General features: G+C 40.5%; 1 protein-coding gene across 4 annotated transcripts in view; it reads right to left on the reverse strand.

Moving 5' to 3' along the window:
* The window catches only part of LOC134349277 (short transient receptor potential channel 7), a 138075-nt gene extending 114822 nt beyond the window's left edge, over positions 1-23253 (reverse strand). For all 4 annotated transcript variants that reach the window (XM_063053343.1, XM_063053342.1, XM_063053344.1 and 1 more), the window contains exon 1: positions 22501-23253. In XM_063053343.1, the coding sequence (XP_062909413.1) occupies positions 22501-23253 (753 nt within the window). The remainder of the gene's footprint in view (positions 1-22500) is intronic.
* Positions 23254-24530: the final 1277 nt, after the last annotated feature.

Genomic DNA, 24530 nt, shown 5'->3' on the forward strand with positions numbered 1-24530 from the left:
TGAAGATAAATGCAATATTTTTAAAAAGCAACACACACAAAATGCTGGAGGAATTCAGCAGGCCAAGCAGCATCTATGGAAAAGAGTAAACAGTCAATGTTTTGGGCGGAGACCCTTCATCAGAACAGACAAAAAAGATGAGAAGTCAGAGTAAGATGCTGCCTGATCTGCTGAGTTCCTCCAGCATTTTGTGTGTGCTGCTTGGATTTCCAGCGTCTGCAGATATGGTCTTGTTTACGATCTTTAAAACAGGCTCCTTTTTTAATTCAATTTAATTTATTGGCAATCTAGTCTGTCTAATGCAAATAATATAACCCGTATATTTGATTTCAAATTCATATTCAGTTATATATTTCATGTGCAAAATACAATTTTCATGAGAAGGCAAAGCTTTATTTGGAGCTGAAACTAAATTTCATGGCCTGCAACCAAAAGGCAATGTTAATATAAATCATTTCTAAACGTGGCTTCACAATTACTAGCATATATTTATCTGTCACTTGGATTACCAAAAATTAAATTGGTATTATAGGCATTAGAATACACATTTCTGACCTAGATTCTTCCCAAGATAATTTCTGAAGAAACAATATTAGTTGTGCAAACCCTGCACAACTACTGAATGGTATGACTGGAACCATAATGAAATAGAACATAGGAAATATGAGGCAAAAGTGGACTTTTCCCCTTGGATCACTGCTATATTAGATGCATATAATCTATTTCTTTAATAGCATACTAAAGAATCCCCTATGATGTCATTTGGGAGGAGGAAGTATTCGTGGGATAGTGGCCCACTACTTGACCAGGCTGTGATGAGTCAGATACCAGGGGTTCACCGGGCTCAGCTTCTTGCATCAGTGGCTAGAGATGGGTGTCCCTCAGAATAGTTTTACCCAATTTCCCCAGCAATGATTTGCAACCATGAGAAAGTGGATACATTTTGAATGGTGTGATTCAATTCGGAAACAGTTGCAATTGCATTTCATTGTGGAACTACACAAATTTCTAATGTCTGTTTTAAAGTTCTAATGAGGATCTGAGCAATTTCTATATCTGCAACCCAGCTGAGTAATCTATACAAACTTAGATCAATGGCTGATAGAAAACTGGCAGGGTCTACACTTTCAGCACAACGTTTAAACAGCGCCTTTAGGCCTGGCTTCAATCCAAGGGCTTCCCGTTTTCTAGCAAGGTGCTGTTGAGTTTGGCCCATGAACACATCATCATCATCATCATCATCATCATCATCAGGTGCCATGCCCAGTTTGAGCTTTGACTGCCATGGCCCACACACTCCTGTTTTGGGTCAAGTGGATCAATTCATTGGTATTCATTTCCAGTTCTCTGGCTGCTGTCTCCATCATCATTTGTCTTTGCCTTCCTCTTGCTTTCTTCCCTTCTATCTTTCCCATAATTACTGTGCATTCTAACTCCTCTTTCCTAATCATATGTCCAATGAAGTTACATTGCCTTTTTATGATCTCATACATTATTTCTCTTTTTGTGTTTGCTCTGTTCATGAAATCTTCGTTAGATATTCCTTTCATCCATGATATTCTTTGCATCCTCCTTAAAAACCACATCTCTGCTGCTACAGTTCATTTCCTCATGTTACTAGATATTGTCCAATATCCTGAGCCATATAACATAACTGGAGAAACGTAACATTTCAGTACTCTGAAGTGGGTTGTCATGCCTAGTTTAGTATTAGTCAGTATACTCTTCATTCTCGTAAAGGTGTCTTTTGCCAACCCTATCCTTCTTTTGATGTCCATGTTGCACCTGCCATCTGATGTCACCCAGCTTCCCAAGTAGCAAAAGTTCTGTACTTGTTTTATGTCTTCTCTGTTTATTCTCAGCCTGCAGATCAGATTCTCCTTCTTTTTGGATATCACCATACATTCTGTCTTTTTGCAACTGATAGGTAGACCCATTTTTGCACTTTCTTCAACAATTATATCAATTAAGTTTTGTAGTTCTTCCTCCGTACTTGCATTTAACAGTGTCATCTGTATATCTGAAATTATTGATGTTTTCACTGCCAACTTTGATTCCCAAGATGTCTCTTATTTTTTGTAATATTCTTTCACTGTACACATTAGATACATCAGGGGAAAAAACACACCCTTGTCTCATGCCTCTCTTGATTTTCGTAAACAGACTCACTTCTCCATCTATTCTTACAGTGGCAGTTTGTTCCCAGTACAGATTTCTGATTAGGCGGAGGTCTTTCGAATCTAGATCTAGAGTTTCCTGTAATATTTCAAATAACTTATTGTGCTTCACTTTATCAAATGCTTTTGTGTAGTCGATAAAACAAACAAATCTTTTTGCACTTGAATAGTTCGTTCTGATAGTATCCTTAACATCAATATCGCGTTTCTTGTTCCTTTGTCTTTCACAAAACCACATTGTTCTTTACCTATTTCAGCTTGTATCTTACTTTTAGTTCTTGTCATCAAGATTACCATGAACACAGGAGCATTGACATACCTGGAAGAGGTTTTCAGCCATCCAAATTTGGCTGATCCTGCACTGGAAGAGTACTTTCAAAGTTTAGTTTTTACTTTTGTTACCTGGTGTGTTTAAAATATTAATACTCTTATTTCATATTAAATAATTTTGTCTCTAAATCACCAGTGTTACAGTAATAGAAACACTAAATTGTATTGTACATTATTAAGAAAATTTTATTAAGAAAACCTGCCATTAAGATTAATCCTACTGATTTTAGAAAATTAGAGGTACCTTAAATAGAATGGACTAATCTCTTTGCCCAATTCTCTCATAGTATTCTTGATCTGGAATGCAATTTGTAATAAAGTTTCTAAATCCCATGACAAGTGGGTCAGGCTTAGTGAAGACCCTTCTTTCTAAACAGCATTCAAATATATTGCAAATATTAATTTTTTTCCTAAATTGACACAAGAATTATGATATCAAATATATCTACTGCCTCGTCATTTTTGTGTCAGCACTTTAAAAACACTGTCTAATCAGTCTCACTCTCCAACCTTCTTTGCTCAGTGCTGCAAGTTTCTCTGAATATTACCTTTAAACACTACAGAATGGCAGAAGCTTGGAAGCAGTGTACTTCTAGATTTGGCAAGAACCAAATCCAGTCACTACAAAAGAATTTTAAATTCAGAAGAGAAACATCAAAAATGTAAAAGATACCTAGACAGCATTAAAAAGACATTAATTAACTTATAGAATGGCTAATACAAGTGTCAAATAAGTTCCACATAAGTTTAAATGAAGTAATAAGATGACAATGTACTCCCCTAAAAAGTGACCAAGGTGCATCATTAGAAGTTAAAAAGTCATTACGATGAAAACTGGTATGTATTCTATGAGGTCAGCACTGCAAAAACATGCTAGTTTTTTGGGAAATGTCTATAAAAGTAAAGAGGAAAGGCAATGAACTGAGTGTAAGTTCCCATGAACACCCAGGACACCCAAGAACATAAGTGGCTCTTTTTCAATATGTGGCTAAAATACTGTCTGAATTGTAAGTACGCAAGACAAGCTTTTCACTGTATCTCAGTAAATGCATCAATAATAAACTATTTCTAGTATATCTGGCAATAAATCACTGTGCTAGCAATTATCAATAGTTCCAGTCTAGTCTTTGTATCTCATGACAGTCAACATTAGAATACTAACACATCATTTCATTTTTCTGTAATATTTGTAAATGGGAAAGTTATTCTATCAACATGATCAGCCTAAAAATCCAAATTCAGAATTTTAATTTCCTGACTGTCCATTATCAGTGAAGTAAATTGGAATAACAACATGAAATGGGCTTGATTTCCACATCGCTGATCTACTTTCCTCACAGAAGCAAAATCGCATAAACTAATTCTACCTTTAACAATATAACATCAAGTACAGAAGTGACTTTTTAATTTTACAAGTTCATTTTGTAACTGTTACAAATGTATTTTAATCTTATTTTGACATTATTGCCTGCATTTCTACAAATTACCAAATGTGCACACATTGCTTTCAGAATTATTTCAATATGGGTAAAGCTAGTAAGTACAGAAGTGTTAAAACACAACAGCACCACAACAGAGTCCCAAGGTGAATCCTTGAACTGTGCTCAGAAACAGGATGCTGCACTTGGCAATAGACATTTAAACTGTATTCTATCTGCTCCCTCTGATATGCAAAAAAAAAAATTCCCTGCACTATTTCGAAAAGCAGGCAAGTATGATTTTCATTCCTTATCCAAACTAAATGAAGCAGATTCTTTTTCATCATCACATCTTTGTGTGGAAGCTTGGGATTAACAAATTAGTTGCCACATTCCCGGTGACTAGACCCTAGGTACTTCAATGTCCATAAGCAGAATTGGAATGTGGCTATATAATTGCAAATCCTTTTTTTTCTACTTTTTCATTAAAATAAATAATTAATATGTATTCAAACTATAAAAACGTAACATAATTACAGGAACAAAAAGCATACAGAAAGATATTTAAACAGACCAGGCACATACCAGCAACACTACAACTTTTACAATGCATACTTATTAACCCAAGAGTGGATACTGTTCCAAATGCAAATATTTATTCAGCAAAGTTTTAATACAAAAATGCTGATTCAATAGTATATTTAGAAAAACACAAGTGAGAAAAAGTTGTTATCATTAGTGTTGGAGATAGGTTAATGTGGTTTTAAAGTTCTGCTTACATGCTAAAGGGGACCATATTTTGTTTTTTAGTGTTTAAATTCTTCTAGTAATAAGGTTTTGAAGACTACAAAGGGCAGACTTTATTATATGCTGTCCATTTTCTTTCCTTTCTGAATGCTCTGCATTATGAACATGAGTATTACAGATATTTATCTTGCTGCTCTCCCATCATACTAAAAGGTATTCTTTAAACCTCAACTTTAAGTTGGCATCATGCATAATTTAGGAAGCTGGCTAGAGAAGAAGGTTTTACATGTATCAGTGGCCACAAGATAGCAGCATTTAGCTTGAGGAGGCAGAATGCATCAGGATTGAGGAAAGGCAATTACAAGGAAGTGGTAAACCATAGTATCACAGCATAAGAGGTGGCAAATTCAGGACATCAGGTCCATCCCGGTTCTGTGGAAGAGCAATTCAGCTGCCACATCTGTTCCACCCTCACCACCGCCCCCACCACTGAGCTGCAAGTATCTTTTTGAGCAATTCCTTAACTCATTTATGAGCATTATAACTAATCTGCTTCTATTACTCTCCCAGCAAGGCACGACAAATCCTCACCAACTTTTCACTTTTGCCACTTTCGGGTCTTTTTGCAAATCATATTCATTTTTTGTCTCCTGACCTTTTCATCAAAGCGTACTCATCTCTCTTCAGCTACCTAGACCCTTCATAATAATTTCTGTCAATATCATTTGTTCTAGAAACAAATACATTTTTTCAAATCTATCCATTCAAATAAAGTCCCTCATCACTGGGAGCAGTGTAGTTTCCATCCGCACCATTATAAAAGGCTTTCCAAAAGGACTGTGCCCAGAGGTGAACACAAAACTTTAGATTTGGCCAGATAATTGTTTATGCAGGTCATCCTTGCTCTTTGCTAATGAACTCAATGGCTCTATTTACAAGTCCAGAATGATGAATGAAAAAATACTTCTCCAACTTTTGAAATTTATGCATAATTACCAACAATCCCCATCTTTTACAGTTTCTAGAATTATATCCTCTGGTTTAAGTTGTCTCTCTTCATTCTTCCCATCAAAATTCAAAGAATTGTCATTTCTGCCTTAATTTTAATGTAGCCTCAATTCACTCATTTCATCAATTTGTACATATCTCCTTGTTGTCTTTCTATTCTCCTCATAGTCCCCTCCACCTCCAAGTTTTATGCAATTTTCAGTTTTGAAACTATGCTCTATTCACCCTAGTCAACAGCGCAGTGTACTTAATATTTCAATAATATTTGAGTGATATTGTAACTATATTGTTTGATTAAGCATTTTGTTGTTTACATGATTCATTACAGGTTATATGTAAAAGTACATGAATGGCAAACATCATTACACCTCCACATCATATATTCGCACCTCACTAAAGAAAGGGAAAGTAAAACCCAAGTAGATCTGCCTTATAGCTCCCGCATTTTTCTTTTTATTAGTTTCTGGAGTTACAAAACACGATAGTGGCAATGAGTAAGTTTTAAAATGAACTGGAGATGACTACTTCCCCGTTGAAGTGAAGAATACTTTTTCCTTTGCAAGGGGAGAGAGACATGCGAGTTAAACAAAATAGCACTTTTTTTCCCTCCACTAGTGGAGAAGCACAGTTAAATTTAAAAAAGGCAGAAAATTCACAAAATTCACTGGTTCGTAAAGTGAGCACTGGGTGATAATAATAATGATAAATAATTTAAAAAACAGAAATAGCTGGCTACATTGGAAAGATAGACTCATTTGATCACACACAGATAACTAGCACATGTACACTGAACAAATTGAGCAGTATTTTAAAGCAAACAGAATAGCAGATAATAAACGAGTGCTAATTTTGCCCAGTGCAAATGTTGGAATAGCATACAATTTGCTTAGATGTTTGACCAGCCAAAGTGAACTTTGCTGATATTGTGAATGTAACGCAAGAACATTTAGAAGCAAAACCATTGTTGATTACAGAATGCTTTAGCTTTTATAATTGGAATCAAAAGGAAAGGGAGTCCAGTTCAGTTTACATGGCTGAATTAAAGAGATTGCCTGAGCATTGCCAGTTCAATGATGGGCTCAATAATGTGCTGGGAGATTGTTCAGTTTATGGAATCTTACAAGGAGTATTCAAAAATAGCCCCTACCTAGAGCACAACTCACATTTAAAAGCACAGTTGAAATCACTGTATCAATGGAAGCTGCAGCTAAAGATGCAATTGAGTTGTAGTGAGGAATGGGAACGAATGTGACAGGGGCTCACATACACCAGAACAATGCAGATTTATAGGCAAAACTTTCAGAAAATGCAATGAAGTAGTTCACATACAAAGAGTGTGTCAGGCAGACAAAAAGAAATGGACTGCACAGAGAAGAGATAAAGATAAAAAGTAAAGTTGCAATTACAAAAAAAGCACTAATCTGTATTCTATTGATGAAAAGTCTGATAGTAATGAGAGTGGCACAGGACTGAGTAGCCTTGAGACTTACTATGTGAAAACTAACAAGAGACAAACAATATGTATTACGCCAGAAGTAAATGGCAAATTAATTAGAATGAAATTGGATACTGGCTCAGCTGTTTCAGTCATTTCACAAAATGAGTTTGAACTGCATTTCAAATATACTGAACAGAAGCCTGCAGATATCCAACTAAGAACTCATACTGTTGAAAGTAAAATTCCAGCAGGAATGACATTTGTAACAGTGAACAGTACCAACTACAAACCAAATTGAGCTTGTATGTGGTAAATACAGGAGGGCCAGGATTGTGGGGTTGTGACTTGCTGAGACAACTACAACTTAATTAGAGATCCATCTAACATTTGCATGCTCCATCCCTACATTTGTCAACCGAAAGCAAATTAAGGAAGGCACTGGATGATGCCACAGCAGTGTTCAAGGATGGCACTGGAAAACTCAAACATATCAAGTGTGAAATAGTGTTAAATGAAAATGCCACACCCAAGTTTTACAAAGCCGTCCAGTTCTTTATAACATCTGTGATAAAGTAGCCTGTGAGCTAGATCGCATGGAGGCCGTAGCAATTCTTCCCAAGTTTGAGTGGAGCCCAAGGGCAATGCCAGTGGTCCCAGCAATCAAGAAAGATGGGTCTGTCAGGACCTGTGGTGATTTAAGGTCACCTTCAACCCAGTACTGAAAGTAGATCAATATCTTCTGCCTAGGATAGAGATTATTTCGGCAAATCTTTTGGAAGGAAAACACATCAGCAAAGTGAACCTAGCTGAGGCCTACCTATGGATGGAGATGGAAGAAGAGCCCAAAGTGTTTCTCATGATAAACAAAGGACTTTATCGCTACAATAGGCTTACTTTTGGAGTAGCATCTGCACCTGCACTTTGGCAGAAAGCTACAGACTAGGTGATGCAAGCCTGTCCAGACACTCATGGATGGCATCAATGAGGATGACGAGAAACACCTCCAAAATCTCAAGACAGACTATGGCTTATTTTATCCTATGCTTCCAAGTATTCTGAAACCTCATCCTTAATAATTGACACCAACATCTTCCCAACCATTGAGTCAGACTAACTGGCCTATAGTTTCTTTTCTTCTGCCTCTCTCCCTTCTTGAAGAGTGGAGTGACATTTGCAATTTTCCACTCTTCTGGAACCATTCCAGAATTGAGTGATTCTTGAAAGATCATTACCAATTCCTCCACAATCTCTTCAGCCACCTCTTTCAAAACTCTGGGGTGTACACCATCTGGTCAAGGTGACTTACCTACCTTCAGATCTTTCAGTTTCCCCAGAACCTTCTCTCTAGTTATGGTAACTTCACACACTTCATAAATAAGAGAAAATCTGCAGATGCTGAAAACTCAAGCAATACACACAAAGTGCTGGAGGAACTCAGCAGGCCAGGTAGCATCTGTGGAAATGAGTACAGTTGATGTTTTGGGCTGAGGCCTTTCAGCGGGACTGGAGCGTCTCAACCTGAAACGTCGACTGTACTCTTTTCCATAGATGCTGCCTAGCCTGCTGAGTTCCTCCAGCATTTTGTATCTGTTCACACACTGTATGCCTCCTGACAGCTGGAACTTCCACCATTCTGCTGGTGTCATTTTGTTGTCCCCCATTACTACCTCTCCAGAATCATTTTCCAGTGGTCCGATCTCCACTCTCACCTCTCTTTTATACTTTATGTATCTGAAGAAACTTTTGGAATCTTGTTTAATATTATTGGCTACATTGCTTTGGTGCAGCTTTATCTTCTTAATGACTTTTTTAGACTACAGAGATGATCGGAAATGGGTATAGTACTCAGGAAGATTAAGGACTGAACAGGACCACTCTCCTACACAGTGGAGATTGCGTCCAGCATTATCTGGAGACGATGCATTGATCATTTGAGGAGAGCAGAGTTAATTGTTCAAGAAGAAAGGTGCCCAGAGCTGTCAGAACCATTTCTTGCAATCCCATAGTCAACTCCTACAATCACCACGGAGGAAGCCCAGAACCTGAGATTGTTCTACGGCCACAAGTCTCACCAGCTCCCTCCCCACATCCTGTCAGGATACTCATTGCCCCACAACAGGAAGAAATCCAGGGCTTCTGGGGCACCTTCAAGGATGAACTTGAAGAGGTGCATCTTGATGGACAAGATTAAATAATCCTGTTTCAGCCTACAACAGCTGCATCCAAGGTCTTTACAGTTAATAAAAATGTTTTAATGTGATTGAACAATCTGCCGCTGCTTAAAACCGATGAAAATCACACCAACTGTGGCCAGACTATCCTCACAAGGAGGGCTTTGCGGAAACGATGCTGCTGCTCTGGGCTAGTAGTGAGTTGAAAAAAAACGAGGATTTTAACACCCAATGTCAACTATCCTGCTCACAAACGTAGTCTCTGGTGAAGAAAATTGAAGATATCGGAGCTAGGGTGCTACATCAGAGGGACATTAGGACCGCTTGTGCCTTTTGTTTCATGGAATCCTGGTTAACTCCTTCTGTACTGCTTGCAGTGATTCAGATTGACGGGTTCATTATACACCATCAGGATAGGGCTGTCAAGTATCTCAAAAGCAGAATTGGAGGTGCATGCCTCATGATCAACTCCTCCTGGTGCACAATCCTGGGCCTCTGTACCTCCTTCTGCAACTGGACTTCCTAACCGGAAGACCATAAACTGTGAGAATTGATAAAAACATCTCCTCCTTGCTGACGATCAATACTGGCACACCTCAGGAGAGTGTGCTTAGCCCACTTCTCTACTGTCTATACCCATGACTGTGTGGCTAGGCATAGCTCAAATGCCATCTATAAACTTGCTGATGATACAAGCATAACAGATGGAGACGAAAGGGTGCACAGGAGTGAGATCTACCAGCCACTTGAGTGTCGTAGGGCACAGTCATAAGATATGCAACAACATCAGCATGAGCACGATGGGCTGCAGCACCATCTTCTGCTCTACATAACTCTATAATACTTTGTCTTAAACAAATCTGTCTTGGCTTTCCCCTAATCATTCCTCATTTGTAAAAGTGACTAACTTTTTAATTATCATTTCTACCATTTTCTCTACCACCAAAATCAAACTGATTGGGCTTTTTTGTATGCAACACACACAAAATGCTGGAGGAACTCAGCAGGCCAGGGAACATCTTTGGGAAAAAGTACAGTTGATGTTTCTGGCCGAGAACCTTCAGCAGGAGGGTGGTCTTGGGTTTTCAATATCTGCAGAATTTCTCTTGTTTGGGTTTTTTTTTTGCATCTTTAAAATCAAAGGCAACATACACAAAATACTGGAGGAACTCAGCAGGTCAGGCAGCATCTATGGAAATGAATAAACAGTCGATGTTTCAGGCCAAAGAGCTTCTTCAGGACTGAGAGGTAAGGAGGAAAGATGCCAGAATAAAAAGGTGGGGAGAGGGTATGGAGACTAGCTGGAAGGTGATAGGTGAAGTCAGGTGGGTGGGAAAGATCAAAGGATGGAGAAGAAGGAATCTGATAGGAGGGGAGAGTGGACCATAGGAGAAAGGATAGGAGGAGCAGACCCAGGGGAAAAGGATAGTTAAGTGAGAAGAGGTGGAAGGTCTGAATGGGGACTAGAAGAAGAGGGGAGTGGAAGGGTAACTTTTTTTTTAAATTGGAAGGAGATATTCATGCCATCAGGGTGGAGGCTACCCAGACAGACTATAATGTGTTGCTCCTCCACCCTGAGGGTGGCCTCCTCTTGTGCCAAGATGAGGCCATGGACCGACATGTCAGAAAATGGAATGGGTATGGGGATTAAGATGGTTGGCCACTGGGATGTTCCACTTGTGGCAGTTGGAGTAGAGGTGCTCAGTGACGTGGTCCTCCAATTTATGACAGGTCTCACCATTGTAGAGGAGGCTGCATCAGAAGCACTGGACACAATAGACGAGCCCAACAGATTCACAGGTGAAGTGTTGCCTCACCTGGAAAGACTCTCTGGGGCCCTGAAGGAGTTGAGGGAGGAAGTATATGGGCAGGTGTAGCATTTAAAGTGCTTGCAGGGATTAGTGCTGGTTGGGAGATTAGTGGGGAGGGACAAATGGACAAGGAAATTGTGGAGGAAGTGATTCCTGTGGAAAGTGGGGGAGAGGTGCAGGTAAATTTATGTTTAGTGATAGGATCTCTTTGGAGATGGAGGAAGTGCAGAAGGTGTTGTGTTGGATGTGGAGGCTTATGGGGTGGTAGGCAAGGTCAAGAGGAACGCTATCTCTGTAAAGGTGGTGGGAAGATGGGGTAAGTGCCGATGTTTGGGAAATGGTGGAGATGCGGGCGAGAGCAGCATCAATAGTGAAGGGAGGGAAACCCCATTCTTTGAAGGAGGACACCTCTGATGTCATCAAATGGAAAGCTGCATCCTGGGAACATTGTGGCTGAGGTGAAGGAACTGAGAAAAGGGACTAGCTTGCTTAGAGGAGACAGGGTGGGAAGGAGTATAGTCAAGATAACCCTGGGAATCGGTAGGCTTATACAAAATGTCAGTTGAGAGTTTGTCTCCTGAGATGGAGACAGAGACTGAGAGAGGGGAAGGAGGTGTCAGTGATGGCCGAAGTGAATTTGTGTTTAGAACTTTGTGGTCAGCAAACCCAGTACCATCACAGTTGGTGCTTGATGTGGTCACGTTATAGCAGACGTATAATTTTAGAAGGAATTATTATTTAGCAGTAGTCCATTTCATTTCTTGACAAGAGCTACAACACTCCACCTAGACTATACAATGGTCAACACTCTGGTTTCCAGCAGTTGCATAGGAAAATGCTGGTTGATATAATGAATGTGGTAATAGTGTAGCAGAAATATGGAATAACCCTGACTGCTCCTTAAATTGAATAAGATGAATATTTTATTTAAGTCAGTGACTGGAAAGATGAAGGAGTAGAACAGAGTAGGGTGTAGATTAGACAGACCAAATCCTGCTGGACTCAGACAATTACAGTTTGTACCAAACCTAATAATGCAGCAATAATTCATGGCTAGACAACAAATTAACTTCACCATGGATGGTCCCAAGCCCCGCTGTGAATGGAGGACGGTTGGGCTTGATATAGCAATCCCATTCTGTAAAAACCCAGCATTATAGAAACACCAACAGAAGCTCCATAAACCTCATCCCTGGGAGTAGAAGGATCTTAGATGAGCTACAGCTTGAAACACTGGCACAGGACAGAGGACACTGGCGAGGTTCTGTCGGCAGCCTATGGCCCAGTAGGAACAACAGGCTTAAGAAGAAGGAGACAACAATTTGGCCCCATTTTAGATAGGAACCAAACACCTGGGTGGGGAACCAAATGCTTATGTGATAAGATATGGGTCACCAGTTTCTCATTCCGATGCATGTGAATACTGTGTACTTCTTCAAAGCACACAAGAGGTAACAGCCTCACCAGTAAACTCTACGGATACGAATGAAGCCTGGAGAAAAGATACTTGAGAACATGTGCTAGAATTACTAAAAAGATTGTCTATAACCAGCAAAAGAAGAATGCAGGGAACTGCTGCAGCATTCTCTGTACAAACCTCCCATCAAGTTTTTGGATCTTTGACTACTGAAAGTTTGCTGCCAGTGTGCGCCATACTCCACCTGATGCTGAAGGAATTCTGAAGTGGCTACTTCAGAATGCTAAGAGGTTACATGCCGTCTGGGTCAGTCATACTCCCCTACGTAATTAGCAATTCTTATTAATGTTACTTCCCATGGTCTTGGTACCACCTCCACAGGAGTGTGGAAATCTCTATCAGATATATGCGTGGAGATGTACACGGAGGACTCAATACTGTATTGAGTAAAATAGTTAAACACTAGGGTTTAATAACAGCTTATAAGATCAGAGGCTGTAAAAATAGGGGACAAGTTCTCCTCTACAATCACTCTGACCACCGGTGCCCCACAAGGCTGTGTGCTCAGCCCCCTGCTGTACTCACTGTACACCCATGATTGTGTAGCCAAGTTTCCATCGAACTCAATTTCTAAGTTTGCTGATGACACCACAATTGTAGGCCGTATCTCGGGTAATGATGAGTTTGAGTACAGAGAGGAAATTAAGAACCTGGTGGCATGGTGCGAAGACAATAACATATCCCTCAATGTCAGCAAGACGAAGGAATTGGTTGTTGACTTCAGAAGGAGTAGCGGACCGCACGACCCCATTTACATCGGTGGTGCGCAAGTGGAACAGGTCAAAAGCTTTAAGTTCCTCATGGTCAATATCACAAATGACCTGACTTGGTCCAACCAAGCAGAGTCCACTGCCAAGAAGGCCCACCAGCGTCTTTACTTCTCGAGGAAGCTAAGGAAATTTGGCCTGTCCCCTAAAACCCTCACTAATTTTTGTAGATGCACCGTAGACAGCATTCTTCTGGGGTGCATCACAACCTGGTATGGAAGTTGTCCTGACCAAGACCGTAAGAAGCTGCAGAAGATCGTGAACACAGCCCAGCATATCACACAAACCAATCTTCTGTCCTTGGACTCACTTTACACCGCACGCTGTCAGAGCAGTGCTGCCAGGATAATCAAGGACACGACCCACCCAGCCAACACACTTTTCGTCCCGCTTCCCTCCAGGAGAAGGCTCAGGAGCTTGAAGACTCGTACCGCCAGATTTGGGAACAGTTTCTTTCCAACTGTGATAAGACCGCTGAACAGATCCTGACCCGGATCTGGGCCGTACCCTCCAAATATCCAGACCTGCCTCTCGGTTTTTTGCACTACCTTACTTTCCCTTTTCTATTTTCTATTTCTGAATTATAATTTAAATTTTTAATATTTACTATCGATTTGTACTCCAGGGTGCACAAAGAGCAGAATCAAATATCGCTGTGGTGATTGTACGCTCTAGTATTAATTGTTTGGCGACAATAAAGTATGAAGTAAAGAACAAACGCCAAGGACAGAACTGAACCTAGTTCATTCCATAATGTCACCCCTTTATCCTTGTGAAAACCTCAGCACCATGTGTGCAATAGTCCTTAATCACCACCCGATACCTGAACAATTCCAGGTCATTGAAGAGATCCTGCACCCAGCATGGTGGTTTCTGAATTACTGCTCATTCCCACACAAAGGCAATGAGCTCTTTTCCCTCTAAAGGGAATGTAGGATCAGTAACAAAGTCATCAAACTAACCTCATCGCATTCACAGCATTGTCCTACACCAGCCCCTCAGCAAGGAAAACATAGAAAATGTACAGCACATTACAGGCCCTTTGGCCCACAATGTTGTACTGACCATGTAACCTACTCTAGAAGCTGCCTAGAATTTCCCTACAACATAGCCCTCCATTCCTCTAAGATCCATGTACCTATCAAAGAGTCCCTTAAAAGACCCTATTGTATCCGCCTTCACCACCATCGCTGGCAGTGTTTTCCATGCACCCATCACTCTCTGTGTGAAAAATTTACCTCTGACATCCCCTCTGTACCTACTTCCAAGCACCTTAAAACCATGCCCCCTCGTGTTAGCCATTTCAGCCCTGGGAAAAAGCCTCTGGCTATCCACACAATCAATGCCTCTCATCATCTTACACACCACTATCAGGTCACCTCTCATCCTCTGTCACTCCAAGGAGAAAAGGTCAAGTTCACTCATAAGGCATGCTCTCTAATCCAGGTAACATCCTTGTAAATCTCCTCTGCACTCTCTCTATAGCATCCACATCCTTCCTGTAAAGAGGTGACCAGAACTGAACACAGTACTCCAAGGAGTCTAACTAAGGTCTTATATAGCTGTAACATTACCTCATGGCTTTTGAACTTAATCCCATGGTTGATGAAGGCCAATACACCATACGCCTTCTTAACAACACAGCAGCAGCTTTAAGTGTCCTATAGACATGGACCCCCAAGATCTCGCTGATCTTCCACACTGCCAAGAGTCTTACCATCTTCAAGTTTGACCTACTGAAATGAACCATTTCACACTTATCTGGTTTGAACTCCATCTGCCACTTCTCAACCCTTCTGCATTCCATGGATGTCCTGCTGTAATCTCTGACATTCCTCCAGACTATCCACAACACCCCCAACTTTTGTTTCATCAGCAAACTTACTAACCCACCCTTCTACTTCCTCATGAAGGTAATTTATAAAAAAAAAATCACAACGAGGAGGGGTCCCAGACAGATCTCTGCAGAACATCACTGGTCACCGTCCTCCAAGCAGAGTACAAACCATCCACCACATTTTGCCTTCTGTGGTCAAGCCAATTCTGGATCCACAAAGCAAGGTCTCCTTAGATCCCATGCATCATTACTTTCTGAATGAACCTCTCATGGGGAACCTTATCAAATGCTTTACCAAAATCCATATACACAACATCTACTGCTCTAACTTCATCAATGTGTTTTGCTACATTCTCAAAGAATTCAATCATGACCTGCACTTGACAAAGCCATACTGACTATCCCTAATGAGATTATGTCTCTCCAAAAACGTAATCAACAAACCAAGCAAGTTCCCTGGAGACCACCTGAAGAGATATTAGGAAAAGCTTTTCACCCACCGCCTAGATGGCTAGACACTAGGTATAGGCCATGACCTGTAGCTCCACCCTCTGTCTTAGACCAAGGTACACCTCCCCGGACAGAGGGAATATTCAGAGCCCCATCGATATTATGGAGGAGAGTATGAAACTGGCCACACGCCACAATGTCTGCCTCATCATTCACCTATATAAAAGGACAGGGCTCATTGCTAATGTCCACTTCCGCTCCTTGTGCTCAGGGAAAACAAAATGTAAAGAAGGAGAAGGATAATGTTAAGGTAATAAAAACAGCACAGAATTTTAACAATTCTACTCAAAATGCTTCGTCTGATGAATAGAATACAGATATACCTAGGCTCAACTTTCCATATGCCAAAGCTCATATTTTTGGCAAAGTTTAAACCTGCCATTTTGATACAGTGATAGACATTACAACATATACTGCAAGAATTAACTCAAAGATGTATAAATCTTGCACAGATCTGTCCAATGACTTCTGGTCACACCCACTTCTTGAAAGTGACTGACAGAGGCTATGTAATTAACATTAAAAAATCTCAACTCTGTCATACCTAAGAAATTTACTTTTGTATGACAATTACCAATCACAGACATAGCTTGAATTTTTCTCTGGAAAAGGAGTGGGAGGAGCTAAAGATGGCACTGGGGATTTTTGCAGACCAGGGTGACTTCTTCCATTTCGTCCGTGAAACAGTTTATTCTTCTCTTCTCATGGCTCTTTTCTCTTTCCAAGGTGGCTGGGATCCTGTCGAAATCTGTGACCTACAGCTGCAACTCAAGCTAAGGTGGTTTTTTTTTTAAACGGGTGGTGGGTTCTCACTCTCAGACTCCCCAAGTGGCTTGGCATTTCGATATCTCCAGGTGCGGCCTGGGAAATGTGTGCCTTCAGGGTGCAACTCGATTTCTCACCGATGTTGCCAACTGAAGCATCATGGGAGATTGAAACGCCGCCATCAAAATAAGGCCCCTGCACTCGAGCAATCTCCCTCTCCCTCGGGGAACTCTGACAAGTGATGTAGCAAATTTTAACATTGAAATGGCGAGCTGTTGGTCTCCCCCCTTGCTGTTTCAGGAGTGATATCTCACTCTCCCTTGCTATTGAGAGAGAGAGCCTGTCTGAGATGTCAAAATGTAGGGATGGACAGTAGTTTCTGATGGATTCTACATCATGGTCTCTGGGGGCTTTGCTATTGCTTGCATGGTGGGTGGGGGGGGGGTTTGATGTTTTTGTGGAGCAAGTGGGGGAGGGGTTTTTGCTGCTGTTTGTGTGTGAGGCGGGCTTTGGAGTCCTAACATTTTCCTGTCATTCATTCTTTGGGTTTTTTTCTGTTTTGTGGATGTCTGGAAAGAGTAAGAGTTTCAGGTTCTATGCTGTATACATTCTCTGATATTAAATTGAACCATTATATGACAGATGCAAACCAAAAAATGCAAAGCCTTTTGTTTTAACTTCAGCTGACTGAGGCACTAGAGAAATTAACGAATGCAGTTCAGCATGCATCAGACCTCTGGACAAGAGGCCACACCAAATCTCTTGCTCTGTGAATTCATGATTACCCAAACACCGCTATAGCCATCTGCTATCATGAGGGAGCAGAAACACAAGCCCTCATACACTATGCCTCATAAATTTTACCCGAACAGAACAGAAATTTAATGCCTTAGAAACACGCTATGGTAATCGCTATGGTATTCTACACACTTATTGCAGTAAGGCCACTGCAAAGGAAAGGACCAATCATTATACAAACATACTACAGGCGTCTTAGACAGCTAAAGTAATAAACTAAGTAATAAGTCAGTAACCATTTAACTTCCTACCCCCATTCCCATTCCAATGTCTCCTCATCTGCCTATCACCAACCGCTGGTGTCCCTCCTCCTTCCCTTTCTCCCATGGTCCTTCCACTCTCCTCTTCTATCACATTCTTTCTTCTCTAGTCCTTCGCCTTTTCCCACTTATCACCTCCCAGATCCTTTTCTTCATTCCCCCACCTCACCCACCTGACTTCCCCTATCACTTTGTAGCTTGTTATCCTTCCCCTCCTCCCACCCTCTTATTCTGGCATCTTCCCCCTTCCTTTCCAGTCCTGATGAAGGGTCTCAGGGTGAATAGTGGTCTTTTAGGAGTTGAACTTTGTCCTTATAAGGCTTAGCAGGTTGTATTTATACTACAGAATTAATTAAATGTTTTTGCTCCAATCACAGTCAGAAAAGTTGGAACATCAATGTCAACTGCAATTTGATTTGCCAGTGCAAAACAGTCAAATCTTTTAGTGTATGAACTCCATTGCTCTGTTGTTTTATCATATGGCCCATACTTCCAAACATTTCAAACACAATCTCCTTTCAGAAGTTAACTAATCTTAGCCGTCTCTCTCCCCCCCCATGTACTTGTTTTATTTAACCATCCCATTCTTGTTCTCTCCCCTCAGATTCTTCACTCACCACGCTTCCTGCAACTGTTTTCTAGTAGCGTGTGGGAACTTCTTTTCAATCACCCACGTTACACAGTGTTATACCACCAGCATTACACATAGACTTTTATTGCGGAAGGGAAAAAAAACAACAAAAATCGTGCGGGGACTTGTCACCTTGTCACCAATCCCTTCGAAATAGTGTCCCTTCTAATTTTTTTTCCTTTGAAACCTTGGAACTGGTCTGCCTCCTTTAATGCAGAATACATTTACTGCAAGTCTAAAATAGGATGGTAAAGATTTGAGGTTACCCATGTATATTGGGTAGGAGGGGAGGTTTACTGAACGCACTATTGGTATTGCTGCCATACAAGAGCTGATGCCACTCACGATTGACACTGCTCCTGCACTACTTTCTCTCTTGCACTTTACAAGAGTAATTGCAATGGGCAATTCCTCTTTATCCGAAAGCCTTACAATGTGTCGCACTCATGTTTCACCTTGCTACTCTGTCTGAATCATATTGTAAAATTCACCCAAGCAATCCGGATAGCCGACGGTCAAGCACATCAACAATCTCTTTAGAATTTCTGGCAGCAATATCTCTCTCTCACATGGGCAATGATGCACGGTGATACTTCGTTACTGAAGGAAGGCCCACTTAGGAGACGAGACGAATGAGACACTGACCTTTATCAGCCATCACAATAAATATAAAAAATAAATCAAATAAGCCGCAAGAAAAGCACTGGGTACATTCCTGATCCTCAAACTACATTAATGAATGCATTAGTACTTGACAGTAAAGGTTTATAAAAATGCTGCCAGCGTGGAGTGTTTCATTTTTGAGGATGGTCTTTCTTTACTGTGTCATCTCCTTTGGAGAAGGGAAAGACAGATTTAATCAATGTATATCAAGCGTTGCGTGGTCTAGATAAACAGGTGGGTAATATTTGGTGAAGAGATCAAAGGGAAGATGGGAAAATAATCCACTGAATGACCAGTGGAGTGTAGAAGGAGAAAGCAGGGCTCACCACCTTTCAAATGCCATCCAGATACTCATTAAGAGCCATAATGTGCAGGGCTGTTGTCCAACAGCAGGGAATAGGCCTAAAGTTCAGTTATGGTTGTGGGAACATGGGCTGAGTGACCTCATTCTATGCAGTAAATTTCCATGATGCTATGCATTTTATTGCAGGAGGAGTGAATGAAAGTTATTAGGAAACCAGACACAAACCTGGATAAGCCAGTACTATGTTCGTAAAAAAAAACTGGATGCCGAGAAGGCAGAAACTATTCCGAAAGATGATGATGGGGTACATGCAAAGGTGTTGTTTACAGCATCTCATTCACTACTACCATAAACTTTGAGCTCTCCCAAGCTGTTGCAATGGATGTAAATATACTTTCTGAAGTAAAGCATTTTGGTGACATCTCTGATTCTATGAAAAATTACAAAGTGGAAGAGGTGACAAGATGGGGCTTTACAACAGCTTTCTGCATGATAGACCCTGGTGGCTTCTTTATGTACTAAAATGAAGGTATATGATGATATTTATCAGTGTAGGCACACAGAATATTCCCTGAACATAGACCATAAGACATAGGAGCAGAATTAGGTCATCTGACCCATCGAGTCTGCTCTGCCATTCAATCATGGCTGATCCTTTTTTTCTCCTCCTCAACCCCAGTTCCAGGCCTTCTCCCCATAACCTTTGATGCCACGTCCAATCATGAACCTATCAATCTCTGCCTCAAACACACCAAATGACCTGACCTCCACAGCTGTGTGTGGCAACAAATTCCACAAATTCACCACCCTTTGGCAAAAGAAATTTCTGAGCCAAACACCTGCTGTACCGTGACCTCCAAAGCTGCGGTCTTCATCTTCTGTTTTTATCCACTGATCCTAGTGTGCTCAGCTCTTCCAGAATCAAGACTAAACTTCTCATGATTGCAGTGAAATAGCTTCAGAGGCAAAGTCAAAACTACACCAACATCTTTGTAAGCAGCAAAACGTTGAGAATTTAGGAAAGCTTATGTGACCATGTACCACTGTCGTCATCTGGATTGTATTTCTGAGTATGCAATATGCACAGCTGAATAAAAAGATCTAAATTACGTGAATGGTACATGTACAACATAAATGTGTGAAAAAATTCATAAAAATTAGCGTTACTGTAGAGTCACTAGGATGACACAAAAGGTTCCAGAAGGATATCATCTGGGGAAATTAGATGACATCCAGGGCAAGAGCTGATTCTCATTGTTGATGAACGCCCAGCCCATGTTTTCCCAATTTCCACTAAATAGAATTGCTGCTATTGTCCTCAGCAATTCACATCTCAGTATGACAAATCAGACCCAGGTGGGTTCATAGAAACAGAAACTGTCAGTCATGAATGAATTGTTATGCCTATTAATGCTAATCCCATTATCCCATTTGCCTGTCTGTACTCCTCAACTCCTTTCCTATAAGTGTACAAATAATTTATGAATATTGTAATTGCTTCTGCTTCTATTAGTTCATTACACATAACTGCTTCTGTGTGATCAAAAATTGCTGCTCAGGTCTCATTTAAAATTGCTCCCCGCCCTCCTAAATTGATGCCCCTTAGTTTTAAATTATTTTCTCAGTATAGTGGAGTCTATCTACCCTATTTATGCCCCTCAGTCTTATAAACCACCATATAGATGTCCTTCAACCTCCTGCGCTCCAGAGTGAACAAACCCCACCTATCTAATCTCCCCAGGCCAAGCAAAACAGGGTGAATGTCTTCTCACTGTTATTACCACATCCTTCCTGAATTGTGGCAACTACAACTGTACATAATGCTTCATTTAATCAAAGGACTTCTTTGATCAGACCCTTGGTGCTCACCACCACATTCCGCAATGACCGTCCAACAATCACTTACATCCATATTCACCGTTGTGCACTAAATGCATCCCGACCTCAAGAAACTCATTTTGTCACCCTCTATGTCAATTTCCAATCCCGAAGCACCTTCTCTTTATCCCACCCACTCTCCAGGGTTGATCACATCTCAAATGCTTCAGTCCATGTTCCTAATCTTCAGATCCTGCTCCTCCACTCGCCCCAGTCCGAACAACTCAATTTCTAATCTCAATTGACCCTCTATATTTCTCCTGCTGAGCTGATCCTGTCAGTAGTAGGTTTTTCAGAGTGTAAAGGAAGTGTCCAAATGCTACTGCCAAAATCTACAGTGGTAGAGACTAATGAGTGAAAGGATTATTTTCATGCTTTCAATTGCACTAGAGAATTTCTAGGATCACAAACAAGAGGAAAATCTGCAGATGCTGGAAATCCGAGCAACACACACTAAAAGCTGGGGGAATTCAGCATATCAGGCAGCAAACGTACTTTTTTTCCATAGAATTTTGTGCGTGTTAAAAGAATTTCTAGGTTTGCAAGTGAGGCCGTTGTGCCATCAGAAAGAATTCCTAAAGACCTTAAATTTGCTGCACTTTGGGAAAGCGGTCTTTACAGATTTCAAGCTCTGCCACAACCAGGTCCAGGTGTGTTATTAAATTTGTAAATGTAGATCATGATTGGGGTAAATTGATGGCAATGGAGGGTATTTGTGATGCAAGTCCAAAAAAAATTAAAGACATTGGTATGGGGTAACGATAATGCAAAAGCTTTTGAAACTATGCGGTGCATTTTGAAACCTTATAGAACATAGCAAAACCCGATTGTGACTGGGCCATATCTCAAATTGCTTCCCTTCTTGAACAGCAAGTGCAAGCATTAAGCCAGCAAGGCTGTGTGATTTTAAACCTCATGCTATTTTCAAACAACAATTGAAGTAGCTTTAATATGTATTTATTGAGCGCTATAGGCCCTTGCGGCCTAATAAGCCTGCACTGCCCAATTACACCCATGTGACAAATTATCCTACCAACCCCTATGTCTTTAGAATGTGGGAGGAAACCCATACGGTCAGGGGGAGAATGTACAAACTCCTTATAGACAATGGCAGATTCGAACCCAGGTTGCTGGTGCTATAATAGCTCTACATTAAGTGCTACATTACCATGCCACCTAATATCTACATTAAATACAGTTACTGAGCACTGACAAGATTTATCATTCTTTGGCTTTACTAAGCTAACAATTACTTTTACATTTCATCATGGACTGCATTTCATTAGAGCTTGAATGCCAACATTTTCTGACAGTAGTTGTGCCTCCACACAGTTACCTGTCTAATGTGCTATGAATCCATATTAAGAATTTAATCTTTAGTCTTGTTCACATGCCAGATTAGCCAATATGCAAAGAAAGAACATTTTCCACTAATGTGCACATTTCAATTTACATTTTCAATCTTCATATCAGGTAGCAAAATGATATTTAAAGAATAAAAGCTGTTTACCTTAAACTCTGTTTCTATATTGGCCAACCGTGCCAGTTCATTACTTAGTTCCAGAGCCGTAAGGACTGGGTCTTCACTTGACAGAGACAAATGGGCAGCACTTGCTAATCCTTTGTATGCATTCATCCTTGATCTGGAATGGCTAAAAGAATCTCGTTTTTGTTTCTCAGCACATTCGCTACATTTGCAAAAATAGTCATGGGGTTTCTCAATTCGTGCACCCTTCAGTAGAAGTATATGCACAATCTCATATTCTTGGCAATGAGAAGCAAGAATAACAGGAGTGATATCTTGGGAGAAACGGGTACCATCTTCATCATAAGCATAGAAATCATCATCACGTAGTTCCTGTTCGAGAGGGCTGATGGCCAGTCGATGTCCCTGTGCAAAAGCCGGATGATTTAAAATTGCTTCTACTATCCTCACATAACCTTTGCTTATTGCCAAGAGTAAAGCATCACCAATCCGTGCAAGATTTTCTTTTTTTAATAGAAGCTCCGTTACTTCTAAATGTTCGTTTCCCACTGCAAGTTGCAAAGCGTTTTGCCCCATGTAGTCAACACAGTTGAAGTTCAAAGTCTTTGACTCCTCCAGCATTTTACGTACTACTGGTATATTCCCATATTCTGCTGCATCCAGGAAGCGTTCTTCTTCAGGGGTCAGGCTTTTACCCCTCTCGTTGAACATATAGGCTGGGCCTCGGATGGCCTGTCTCCTTCCTTTCTCACGAAGGGTAGTATGTCTCCGGTGCATGGCCTGAATGTTGCTACTGTCCACACTACAAAAGAGAAAGGATACCTTACAAACCAGGTATTGCATGCAATGAGCAATTTCATGCAAATTAAAAGCCAAACTTCAACTTAATATTTTGCAATTCAGTAACAGATTTTCAGTGGATGAGCACTTCCAACTCTTGGATTCTAACTCAGCTGAATTAAACCTGATATGAAGTTAATGGGCAGAGGATGGGCCAGAACCATAATCCGAGAGGAGGATGTGTTCAAATTACATAGAAGGGCTGCAGTGAAGCACGAGGTGCATGGTCAGCATGGGCTTATGATCATAGTTCAATCTACTTCAAAGGTTCATTTTATTATCAAAGTATGAATGGAGGATACAACTCTGAGACTCATCTTTTTCAGATAGCCATGAAATACTGAAATAATTGACCATCTGGGAGATTCACCCATGGAATTGTTGTTTGCTGGCGCCACCTTGACCAGAAGCACTTCTGTTTAAGCTATGGATTCTGCTAGCTCCTGAAAGGAAAGCATGGACAATAATTTCCAATCATTTCAAATATCTTTATACTGAAGGTCCTTCATAGCTTGATTCTTTCAATTTATTCCAAAAGCATCAGGATTTAATGATGTAAAGTTTATTTGCAGCCTTACATTTTAAATCAAGGCCAATTAAAATTAAACTAACCGAAACTAATTTAAATGCATGAAATAAAATGCACAACAAGTGCGATCTGGAATTTTAACGGACTGAGCAAATACCCTGCTTTGCCACCAACAATGCAAGGCTATCAGAATAACTCAAAATTACTTACTGTCTCTAGTTAGTACCAAGCTCCATGAAATGCCAACTGCACATATATTGTATTTCATAACAATTTATCTTTCATCTTGTTTTTCGGATATGCACCAATTGTGTCATTACAATTGATGTCCAAATCAAATTCTGAATGATAATTAAATCATTGTTGAATGGCAATGTAGGGTAATATTTCACTTAAAGAACACATCTGTAGAAATGTGATTGAAGTTATTGGAAAAACAGAATCTATATCAAGAGTCTAGACTTTAATGTTACATGTTATCTCTAGAAAAATGAAAGCATTTCTTCCTTAGGTCGCCTCAGGAACAAGGATACTCACATTTTCAATTCAGACCCATCACACAAAGTTTTTGGAGTGAAAGTGAAATGAATTTCCCATCCTCCCCATATCCTGAGAAATGTCTTTACATTTTTTTTTAACTGCATGAAGGCTTTGAACTAAGCAGGGATTTTAATGTAATTTGGGT

The sequence above is a fragment of the Mobula hypostoma genome, chromosome 7, assembly GCF_963921235.1.
Source record: "Mobula hypostoma chromosome 7, sMobHyp1.1, whole genome shotgun sequence".
Classification (NCBI taxonomy): Eukaryota; Metazoa; Chordata; class Chondrichthyes; order Myliobatiformes; family Myliobatidae; genus Mobula; species Mobula hypostoma.